The sequence below is a fragment of the Amyelois transitella genome, chromosome 12 (assembly GCF_032362555.1).
Source record: "Amyelois transitella isolate CPQ chromosome 12, ilAmyTran1.1, whole genome shotgun sequence".
NCBI classification, from domain to species: Eukaryota; Metazoa; Arthropoda; class Insecta; order Lepidoptera; family Pyralidae; genus Amyelois; species Amyelois transitella.
Genome location: NC_083515.1, coordinates 2,034,576 through 2,046,312, shown reverse-complemented (window position 1 = coordinate 2,046,312; position 11,737 = coordinate 2,034,576). Strand labels below are relative to the sequence as shown.

General features: G+C 35.8%; 3 protein-coding genes across 3 annotated transcripts; 2 read left to right on the top strand and 1 right to left on the bottom strand.

The window, feature by feature from the left end:
• The first annotated feature begins 248 nt into the window (after positions 1–248).
• Positions 249–11,202, top strand: LOC106142595 (uncharacterized). Its single transcript, XM_013344410.2, has 5 exons — positions 249–689; positions 7,173–8,599; positions 8,997–9,201; positions 9,568–9,743; positions 10,135–11,202. The coding sequence occupies exons 1-5, from the start codon at positions 545–547 to the stop codon at positions 11,011–11,013; spliced, it is 2,832 nt and encodes a 943-aa protein (XP_013199864.1). The 5' UTR covers positions 249–544; the 3' UTR covers positions 11,014–11,202.
• Positions 1,808–6,260, top strand: LOC132902298 (uncharacterized). The gene is made up of 2 exons (XM_060946775.1): positions 1,808–2,487; positions 5,440–6,260. Exons 1-2 carry the CDS (start codon positions 2,104–2,106, stop codon positions 5,926–5,928), a joined length of 873 nt encoding a protein of 290 aa, XP_060802758.1. The 5' UTR covers positions 1,808–2,103; the 3' UTR covers positions 5,929–6,260.
• On the bottom strand, positions 3,164–6,703 carry LOC132902297 (uncharacterized). The gene is made up of 2 exons (XM_060946774.1): positions 6,254–6,703; positions 3,164–5,391 (listed from the first exon to the last, which is right to left on the bottom strand). Exons 1-2 carry the CDS (start codon positions 6,701–6,703, stop codon positions 4,579–4,581), a joined length of 1,263 nt encoding a protein of 420 aa, XP_060802757.1. The 3' UTR covers positions 3,164–4,578.
• Positions 11,203–11,737: the final 535 nt, after the last annotated feature.

The following is an 11,737-nucleotide window of genomic DNA, read 5'->3' as shown; positions in this document are numbered from 1 at the left end:
TTTATGTTGTCTTGAAAATATATTAAATACTGTAAATTTTTTGTGAGATCGATGTTCTCAAAAAAGACTCATGAGTGTTGATTTTGGCACGCGTGCTAGTTACGATGACAGTTCAACCTATACATAATTATTTTGAGTCAGTACGTATAATAGTTCATTTTGTTTTGTTGATTAAGTAGGTACATGGCAGTTTGTTTTATCATTGTCAATGTCACTGACTGCGACGGAGCGATGTCATTGGTTTCTATTCTATTCTATGATTCTTTGCGACGCGTACAAATCAAAAAAATTGCAAGCAAGTCACGCACGATTACAAATTTATTTAGATTTTATTTTATCTTAATAACGATATAAATACAATTATTCAGCTAACTCGGCTCAAAGCTTTAAGTTAAAAATGTATATTTAATGACTTAATAACAACAACTTGTATAAATTAGATAAATATTTAAACTAATTTATATCAAAGTATGACTCGTGTGCTTCGTTTTGGACTTTATTGTTGTATTTAATACCTTGCCATCTGCAATATCATTTTCTGTGTATGTTCAAAATGGAAGTTCAGAAATATTGTCAAACTCTTAAGAAAATAAAGTTGTTATTTGAGAAACTTGAGACTCCCAATTATGTGATGAACAACTACTATGCCGACGCTTTTATCAACAAACTTTTGGATAGATCTGATCCAGGTAAATAATAATTACTATCATTATTCATTGTTATATTATAATCATTATTCATATAAACATACAATTATATTGTCCATTTTAAAAATATTTGATAACTAATATAAATTTTTTGAACTCCTAAAAATATTTTGACCTACATAAATCCAATTCTAAGACTAAATGACTTAAAATTGGTTCTAAGTCTAAATGACTTAAAATTGGATTTATATAGGTCAAAAGGTCTTGTGTTGGAAGAATCTTACACTGATAATTAGTATGCTCAAGCAATGCTCTCAAAATAAACTGTTATCACATTGCCCACACCTTGTGTAAATATGCATATCAGCATTCTTAGGAATGTTCTCTATGAGTTTTATCTTCCGTTGTATATTTTAAACCCACTTGCAGGGAAGAGTTACTTTTTTTTCCAACCTTGTCAATGCACACTATGCATCATAGAAACTACTTGAGAATGCTTGTTATGTACGCTGTGGCGTAGGTAGTGATGGGCAGAGTGGGTCATGAATAAATAATAATATAAATAAATTTACAAAAAATAAAGTACAAGTAAAGAAACCTCTTATAAGTAACATAAAATGGTTATAGCATACAATTTTTCATTTTCACACGATAAAAACGGCGTCGCACATGCTATACTACGTAGACAGCTTCAAACCTGTCTTATCTTTACGCTTCCCTGCGCATCCACATCCTTTTTTCTTTTTAATATAATAGCTCTTGGACTAGAAGGGTTATAAAATAATGTTTATAGGCCATACTATTTCTCTTCCTCTAAAGAAGAGAATGAATATAACATATGCGTTGTTATACATTTAATCTTATATGTATCACTTACGGTTGGACAAAGCCAACAGTCTTTAACCTGTATGGCCTTGTTTAACTGCTGTGTCAAGGTTTGTGAAAAGCCCCTATGACTGAGCTTGCTTCCCTGATCAATACTTTTTGTATTCTTTGTAGCTAACAGCTTCAACCTATTATACTAATGATGATTGGTTACTTAATCTTAATTCGTATGCTAGAAACACTGACATGATTGAACATAACCACTATATTTCCTACGTTATTTCCTCTATAGTTAAAAGTCAATCTTCTGTTAGGGTTGCTACACACATAGGCGGGTCGGCACTGTCGGTTCGGCAGCATTTGTCGATCAACAAAGCCGACCCGAAGTAATCACTGCACTTGTTCGGCTTTATTCGGCTTGTGCCGATCGGGTAGTTCATTCGAGTAAACGCATCATTCGATTCGGCAACTGCCGAACGGTATTTGTGGAACGAAAAAGCCGACTCGCAACTACTACTACAACATTCGGTTTCATTCGGCTTGTGCCGATCGGGTATATACGTAGTTCATTCGGGTTCAATCGGCACAATTCGGTTTTCATTCGGGCGTCACGCGTCGGCGTCGTCTCTGAATGTTTGTGGTCATTTTGTACATGCTTGTCGTAGTATACACACGTAAAATGGAGTGGTCGCAGGAAAAAACAATCCAATTTATCGAGTGCTATCGGTCTTACCCGTTGTTATGGGATTCAAAAGACGAATTCTATAAAAATAAAATCAAAAGACATGATGCCTTAGTAGAAATTGCAGCAAAGTTTGAAGTCGAAAAAGTTGAAGTTGAGAGAAAAATTAAAAACCTCCAAAGTCATTTTTTAAGGGAAAAAAAGAAAGAACAAGACAGCAAAAAGAGTGGATCTGGGGCCGATGAATCATTTACTTCGAAATGGTTCGCCTACAAATCTTTATTATTTTTATCATCCAGAAATAAACCTCGCAAGACTATGGATTCGCAAATGGTAAGTTGTCTACACAATTATAAATGGCCTTTTCTGTCTATGTTAAGTGTATCTGTGTTATAGATTAGATTAACTGATAATATCCATTCTCCTTATCCATCCCATCCATGTAACCCTTATCCTTGCGAAAGTATCTGTCTGTCTGTTACCTTTTCACGTCAAAGCCGCTAAACCGATTTACTTAGTTGAAAATCTAATAAAGTGCGGGCGAAGACACGGGGCGGGAAGCTAGTCCAAACTAATATTATAAAGAGGAAAGATTTGTTTTTTTGTTTTTTTGTTTGTAACGAATAAACTCAAAAACTACTGGACCGATTTGAATGAAATTTGGCACAGAGATAGACTTAACCTTCAGGAGTAACATAGGCTACTTTTTATCCCACTGCTGGGCATTGTTTGTAGTCCACGCGGGTGAAACTGCGCGCGGACCGATGATTTTTTACTAATCAATGCCCAGCCTAAACCATAGAAGCTATAAAAGCGAAATTTGGACAGTAGCTTATGTTATTAATGTTATGCAATAAAAAATAGGTTTTTTAAATTTGACTTTAAGAAAAGACCAAATGAGGTTGAAAAGAAAAATTTATAAGAATCCTATTCAAAATTTCGCCACCTGTAAGTATCATTCAATAGCTCAGTGGTAAATGCCAAGGGTCATATAGTTGATGTCGATGTCGATGGTTCGATCCGTGGTACCCGTGTGTAAGTTTTTTTTTTTTCATTTTATTTATTTTTATTGATTTTTAGAAAATATTTCTTATATTCATTGACATTTTGATTAATTTTTATTAAAATTTGAAATTTTGCCCGTTTATAGTATGGAACGACAGAGGGCGCTATTAAAAAAATTAAAATGTGAATAATTGCGTTTTCGAATTAAATATTTTTTTTTATTAAAGGTGTATTTTTATGTTATTTTTTTAAACCGGTACTTCTATTTAAAATCGGCTTAACATGCAAAATTTTTTTATTAAAATTTGAAATTTTGCCAGTTTATAGTATGGAACGACAGATGGCACTGTTAAAAAAATTAAATTTGAATGATTGCGTTTTCGAATTAAATATTTTTTTTTATTGAGGGTGTATTTCTATGTAATTTTTTTAAACCGGTACTTCTAATTAAAATCGGCTTAACATGCAAAAATTTTTATTAAAATTTGAAATTTTGCCAGTTTATAGTATGGAACGACAGATGGCGCTATTAAAAAAATTAAAAGTGAATGATTGCGTTTTCGAATTAAATAAATTTTTTATTGAGGGTGTATATTTATGTAATTTTTTTAAACCGGTACTTCTAATTAAAATCGGCTTAACATGCAAAAATCCAATAGTTACATTACCGATAGGGATCCCAATGATACCGACGGATTTACCTAAGTATATACTTTGAAAGGTTACAGTTTCCTGTAAAGGTCTCATTTGCCCTCACTATAAATAAATCCCAGAGACAAACATTTTCGATTGTTGGCATCGACCTCAGAAAGGAGTGCTTTTCGCATGGGCAATTATATGTTGCTCTTTCTCGAGTAGGATCTCCAGAAAATCAATATGTTTTGTTGCCACTTACAAATACGACGGCCAACATAGTTTTCAGTGCAGCATTACGTTAAAATAAAGGAAATTTAACGCAACCGAAGCCCCGGTCGATTGCTATGTTATTAAAATGTTTGTTCCTGGGATTTTTTTTAAATTGCCTATGTTACTCCTAAAGGTTTAGTCTATCTTTCAAATTTCATCAAAATAAGTCCAGTAGTTTTTGAGCCTATTCATTACAACCAAACAAACAAAGAAAGTTTCCCTCTTTATAATATTAGTGTAGATTAGTGTACCTAGACTACATAGTATAAAACAAAGTTAGCATTTGTATTTGTTTTATTCAACGAAATTAATTGCAGTTTACATTATATTCAAACAGTTTATTCTCGAAAGTTTTTTCATACAAAACATAATTGTAAGAAATCCCCGTGCGAAGCCGGGCCGGGTTGCTAGTTAGTAGTAAATAAAAAACTAAAATCTATACTACAACATATTTATTTAATTATCAACACAAATCTAGCTAGCTACACTGATTTTAGTACATATTAATAAATTTTAATACTTATTTTGCCAAGGAACTTTTCCTTGATGCGAGCAGAAATACTCAGCAAATTCATCCCTGACAATTTCACCGGGCGAAAAATTGTACAGCATTATTGGTTCAATATTTGCATTTTCAGCGTTAGTTTCTTCAGCCTCTCCTACGTTTATTCCCACGTCATTTGTGGCATTTCTTCTATCACCTTGAAACGCGTAGTATTCGTATAAATGCCTCGATTCATCATTTCTTCGGAGAAAATTGTGTAGATGTAATAATGCCATCACAACCTTTGTTACTTTGCTAGGTTGTAATTTGAACGGTCTTCGAAAGCACCCATACACTTTACTTAAAATTCCGAAAGTACTTTCAACCATCCGACGTGCTCGACTCAAACGATAATTGAAAATTCTAATTTTCGATCCCTTTTTCCCTAAAGATGTGTATGGTTTAATAAATCTTTCTGTTAAAGGAAATGCATTATCAGTTATAATTACGTATGGTGTCCGGCACGGTCTCCCAGGAAGCTCACTGTCTTCTGGCACATTCAATGTTTCTATATTGTCCAATATAGTATTTGAAAAAACTCCGCCGTCTGATATTCGACCTTGGCATCCAACATTAGCATACAGGATATTATAATCAGAATCTACAAGTGCCATTAACACAATACTAAAGTATTCTTTAAAATTGTAGTAATCAGTGCCACTGTGAAATGGTGCTTCAATTCGCACATGTTTCCCATCTAACGCACCGAGACAATTCGGAAAGTTCCATTTATCGTTAAAACCCTTTGCTATATTTTTCCACTTTTCTTCGGTATTTGGCATCTGAAATGTAGAAAACTATTTATTTATAAGTAATTATTATTTTTTCAGATTGATTACACTGCTGAAGACAGCTTAGATAGTACGACTGCTTGCACTGAAACCTCAGATGAATGCCGAAAGCGTTCACGCAACGTGGGGAATGTCAACGAAAAAATTTCGAGTGCATATTCTATTATGACGGAGGTATACAAAAATCGGAGTGACAAAGATGAATTCTCCTTGTTCGGTGACCAAGTAGCTGTGAAGTTGAGAAAAATTTATTGTCCTTACGCAAGACTTACTTTGCAAAATAAAATAAATACCCTTCTAATGGAGGGGGAACTCGGAGTATACGACTCATATAATTACTATCGACCAGACACAAGTACCAGCTCTGCAACTAATGATGGTACTAATAACTTTGTGCCAGATTCTGACAAACAAGGATATATTTCCATAAATAACAATAAACCAGCTTTGATTGATAATTCTCAAGAAACGCAGCTTTCCGTTCCTAAAGTTATTGCAGAAGAACAATCACGTGATCCTTTAGCTTAATGTCGTGCATTTAGTTTGTTCAAAGCAACATGCTAAAAATGTGGTGTTTATGTTGATTTATGATGGATGATAGTTCTTAAGCGACGCAACTTTCCATTCCTGAAATTATTACGGAGTAATATTCGCGTGACTGATAATTTTTTAGTTAAAAGCTAGATGCTAAAGTTATTTTATGTTGACTTTATTTGTTAATTTTATTTGTGATTGATTTCGTAATACCAAAAAATGTTTCCATTTTTTTTAATAAATAAAAAAATAAATGCAGATTCTAATTTCGAATATGTTCCTTTAACCCAACAATTAATCACCTTGAATTATTTCTTACCTGCATAAAGCTCTTCAACTCTGTGATTAAAGCTTGACTTACTACAGGTACTATTTCAGAAACACTTTGCTGTGAAATTTTGAATGTCTGCATTAAACTTCCAAATGAGTCTCCAGATACATAATATCTTAAAGTAACTCCGAGTTTTTCTTTTGCAGTTAAAGCAGTTCTCCATTTTGTATCATTTTTGTTAATTGATGGTCCAATCAGTTGAAGAAGTAATTCAAAATCACTACTTGACATTTTAAAAAAATCTTTGAATCCACCGTTGCTTCTGTATTCTAAGTTTAACACATCACAGTCATCTTCTTGTAATCTATTAAGAAAATCTTCATTGTCACGATTTTGAAGGCCTCTTCGCACCCAGAATCTTCGAGGTTTTCGTAGTAAAGAGCCGGCAATAACGACAAAAGCTGCGGAAATTAACAACACGTCGTCTTCGTCCCACATTTTTAGCACTACTGAACAAAAATTGTTGCCAAAAGCCGATCGGCATAAGTCGGCAGTTGCCGAGCCGAGTGATTGTGTGCGGCTCCGAGCGGTTTGTGATTCCCGAACATTATCTGCATATATTCGATTTTACCGCCCGGTTTGGCCGATTGTTCCATTCGGCTGTTGCCCGGCCTTTGTAATCGAGCGGCAAAGACGAGCGGCTTTTTTCCCGAACATTCATCTACACATATTCGATTTTACCGCCCGGCTGTGCCGATTAATGCCGGCCCGATTATGTGTGTAGCAACCCTTAGACTGTGTGCCATGCCTGGCTCCAGACCATTTTCAGCCGGAGGTTGTATACATATACGCTCTCATGAGTAAAAACTTAATAAGGCCACATGACAGTCTTTTTGTCATGTTTCTGTTATGATGATTTACTTGTTTCCATTCTGTTTCGTATAATTGTGTTTTAATTTCTTTACAGAAATAGCTCAGCTTGCGACCATGCCGCTTATGTCTGACTTGATAGCTGACTCATTAAGTCGGTCTGAAAACTACCACATTTCAGTGAAAGTATTCCTAACAAGACTTCTTGGTCTGGCTTCAAGGAAAGAACTTCATTTCGCTAAGATGTTCGCGCTAATCGGAGATAACGTCGCTAAGAATTTCAAAGAGATTCACTCGCCAAGCATGAACGCAAGCCTGAGGGTGGCTTTTCTGGAAGTGGCCCTTTCCCTCGTCAGACATTTTTCAGGCATGATGTGGTTGATAAGAACAGGAGTGTGGAAAGACATTTTGATGTTAGTCAACGAGAAGAGAACCGTGTTCGTCGTCCGGCAAGTCTACCAATTCGTTGCCAAATTCATGTGGGCATTAAATGATTTTGGCGATGTCAACAACATTAACATAGCTTTAACCTTTATCCTAGCCCCCATTCAAGATATCGGACTCGTCAATCTGAATATATTAAGCGATGAGAATGAAATTGAAATTTGCAAGAAGATCGAACCGATGTGCCATATGCTGCTAGCTATTTGCAGTGAGAAAGATCGTATACGCACCGCAAGCAAACTCATGAATTGTCTTATATCAGAATGCTTCATTATCACCAATATAGGAATGTTTTTCGGCAGATTGCGATCCGAAGAGACTATACTCATGTGTGCTAAGATAATATTCTGGGCAACATTGAGCAGTATATTTCAGTTGAAGCCGCTAGAAGAAGGAGTTACGTATACTCAAGAGGACTTTCTCGGTTTGAACGCTTTTTATTTCAACACATTGAGATTTTTGATACAGAGGCGCAACACTAAGTTGGTTTTAGAGTTCTGCAGCGCATGCAACATGATATGGAATATGGTGTGGCAGAACCAAAAGCCCTTCATGAATGAGAATGACAAAAAGTTGGAGATGCAAACTCAGATATTGTTTATATGTGTGGTGCCGCTGATGATTTGGATAACTATGGGTAGGACGACTACAGAAATCATGGAGGAGGAGATTATTGTAATGCATATGAAGAATATTGTGAATAATATTTATAGCGAGCATACGATGCGCGCCGCGTACGGTATAAGAGATCTCATGACGGAAACGGATGTCATGTCCACGGTGATGCAGACTGTCAAAATGCTGACGTGTTTAAAGACGCACCTAACAGATGAACAGGCTAACATAATGTTTCAATCGTTGTTCTTTGTTATAAAAGACTATGATCCGCTGAAAGTGACCGAGTCGGATGGTGAAGGGTATTCGGAGTGTTCGGAGAAGATTGTGGTGATGTGCCACGTGATGGAGATCATACTGTCGCTGGTGAAGAACTATAACATAACCTGGAATGAGAGCTTGGAGGTGCTGTGCCTGTATGGCGTCGTACATGGTATTCTCAAAAAGCCAAATTTGCCGCCAAAGGTTTGTGACGTTCTTTAGTCTTTTCAAGGGCTTATAAAAAGCAGGGACTATGTTGTTATCTTGAGGTCAGATTCTCATCAGACCTTTGTTTATTTATTTGGCTTGCATTTTTTCGGATTAATTTATATAACATTAATAACTATCTTTTACCGTAGATTTAACTTACAGTTACCGTGGAAATTTTCATTTAAAATTGCCTATTCTTGATAGCAAATAACAACATTCATACAAAGTTTTAACATAATCGGATTATCAGGATAGCTGTGAACGTGTAACACGCAGAGTTTTAGATTAGTATAGATTAAAAACAAAATCAATAACAAAAAAAAATCTACCATTTTATACAAGTTTAGGCTAAGGCATCGCAATTTTTTCCAAGAATAATTGTTTCTTTCAGTTCGTGGTGGTATCTCTAAACGTACTTGCGCTATCGGTAAAGAAGTTCCTAACTCCCAATCTCTCCCTGCTGCTGGAATCTACACCAGGCTCGGCTGTGTACGAGATTGGATCCCTTATCAACACTAAGATGAATGATTTACGCTGGGAAGTGAGGGATTCGGCGCTAGAGTTGTTATTTGTTTGCACGGACCTGTCTTATATAAGTAAGTTAATGTTATAATTTTTTTTTAATATTATCGTCATGTTCTTTATTGCTCGTGTCTGCTATACCAGGCTCGGAATTAAACGATGTCCTTCTTAGTAACAAAATATTATAAAAAAAGTCAACTTAAAAATATTGATTTCTTAAGTCTAAAGTCGTGAACGAATGCTCATTGTCTGCATTTAAAAAAATAGTGAATAAGTATAAGATAGAGATAGTTGTAAAACCCATATGCAAATAATGTAATCTTCAAAATGCAATCTTAAAATTACACCAATAAAGTCTATGAGACTGTACTTTACATACTGGAATTCGAACTTTATGGCTTATCTTTAAATTTCAAAATGTTTCATATTTTTTTTTACAGAATTCCCGCCGTTCCAGAAACAAATCATGGAGGAGAACCTCATCAATGTGGCCGCGGCTATCGCCCTGAACGATTACGAGTCATACGTGCAGGCTTCAGCCCTGAAGTGTTTGGGTGCAGCCAGCAGGGTCACCAGCATCTGGGAACAGTTGAAGACGGAGTACCCCAACATACAGGTGTGTATTTTATCACAACTCATAACTGTTAACTGTGCTCTTACAGACCTTCCGGCCATTTTTGTTTCCGAGAGTTTTCAAGAAAAAAAGTATAACATTTGTAGATAACTTGTTTCATTATGATTCAATATTACATACATACATATAGTCACGTCTATATCCCTTGCGGGGTAGACAGGGCCTACAGTCTCGAAAAGACTGATGGCCTCGCCCAGCTGTTTGGCTTTTTTATAGCGTTGAGATTCAAATTGTAACTGCCTTAAATAATAATCTCAAGTTTATAAGCCTATCCCTTAGTCACCTTTTAAGACATCCATGGGAAAGAGAAGGGGTGGTCTTATTCTTTTTTATATTGGTTCATTCAATATTAAATTATGCTATTTGTTAACAGGAACAAATACTAGCTATCCTAAGAACTAACTCCGAGGGCATTGTAAGAAAGGAGGCCTGTAATGTCCTGTGTGAGATCTACCAGCATGTAAAACTGTCTGCCATTGCGAAACATACACTATACGAGTACATGGTGTCATCAGCATTAAGCGATTTCCACTGGGAAGTCCAAATCAGCGCGTTGAAGTTCTGGAGAATCGTCATACAAACCCTACTCACAGAACAAGGCATGTTAGACGGGACCTTCCCACCCGTTACCTTCTCAAAGGAATCCCGCAAAATTGTCACATTAAATGCAGCTGAAATCCAAAAAAGACTACTAAAAGTCTTAGACGAACTATCCTCAATCGGTTGCCTCACCGTCTTGGTAAAATTGTTGAACAATGACAGCGAGACTGAAATCATGGAGCTGGCTCTGAACATATCGCTGGAACTTTTGGATATATTGAACAAACACAAGTTACGTGAATGTATAAAACCAAATGAAGGGGATCCGATCACAGCCGATGATCTAATTTGCTCTATCAAAGAGGACGATGATTCTAATGACATGGAAACCTTACCATCTTACACGGAAAGAGCTGATAATATCATTGAGGGCATATTAAAGTCGGATGATATAAACTTACTGGCGAACATATATGATCGTCACATGAGCTTACAGAATTCAGATTCTGAGCAAGTTAAACCTAAAATAAGACTGCTGAAGTCAGCGTCTCCATATTTGTTCGTGAACCACGTGACCAGTAAAGATTTTAAAGCTATTCTGGAGCAGAATAAGCAGTGGAAGGAAGGTATACGCAGTTTATCATCGCTCTTAGATGACATACTCGGTATCTACGAGGTGAATGAAGACGTGAATTCTTTAGATTGTTATTGAGACCGCTAATTGTTATTTGTTCGTGAATCACGTAACTAGTAAAGATTTTAAAGCTATTCTGAAGCAGAATAAGTAAAGATATAGATTGTTATTGAGATTGCTAGTTGTATAAGAGAAAGTCGCAAAGTGTTAGTTCTTTTTATTACTTTTGTAATTGTTATAATTATGGAATTAAAACTTCACTTGTTACAGATTTGTATATTACTTTACAAAGACACTGAATCAAGTGGTATTTACCTTGTGAAAAATATCTATGCTTGTTTTTTTTGCGCAGGTATTCTCATAGGTGGATAGTCTAAAAAAAGAAGGTTCTATGAGTGTGGTTTTTGGTAGAAGTGAATGACAGTAAGCAGATGAAGCACATTTATCTAGTGTAAGCTTCTGTGATGGTCTAGAGTTAAGTGAGCGCCAGGAAGTTGAGAACAATCAGATTGTAAAATCCAATCGAGGCTTTCAAACTCGAGATTCTTCTTATAAACAATGAGCTTAGCAATCTGCCACTATCACCTCAATGTTAAAGTGGCCTGGAAATGGATTTCGTAATATGAATGCATTCTCTGAATAGGGACAAGCAGCACCTCACCATTTGAATCTCAATTCCACAACCCATTCAGTTGAACATGGTCTTTCAGTCTTTTCAAGACTGATGGATCTGTTTTCCCCACGAGACATATAGATGTGACTATATGTATGTTTGTTAAAATTTTTTTAGGCTCTCATAAGC

Coding starts and splice junctions, on each gene's coding strand:
- LOC106142595 (XM_013344410.2), top strand. CDS start 545: ATGTTCAAAATGGAAGTTCAGAAATATTGTCAAACTCTTAAGAAAATA. Junction 8,600..8,996: donor AGCCAAATTTGCCGCCAAAG/GTTTGTGACGTT, acceptor TGTTTCTTTCAG/TTCGTGGTGGTATCTCTAAA. Junction 9,202..9,567: donor CACGGACCTGTCTTATATAA/GTAAGTTAATGT, acceptor TTTTTTTTACAG/AATTCCCGCCGTTCCAGAAA.
- LOC132902298 (XM_060946775.1), top strand. CDS start 2,104: ATGTTTGTGGTCATTTTGTACATGCTTGTCGTAGTATACACACGTAAA. Junction 2,488..5,439: donor AGACTATGGATTCGCAAATG/GTAAGTTGTCTA, acceptor TTATTTTTTCAG/ATTGATTACACTGCTGAAGA.
- LOC132902297 (XM_060946774.1), bottom strand. CDS start 6,703: ATGTGGGACGAAGACGACGTGTTGTTAATTTCCGCAGCTTTTGTCGTT. Junction 5,392..6,253: donor AGTTGAAGAGCTTTATGCAG/GTAAGAAATAAT, acceptor TCTACATTTCAG/ATGCCAAATACCGAAGAAAA.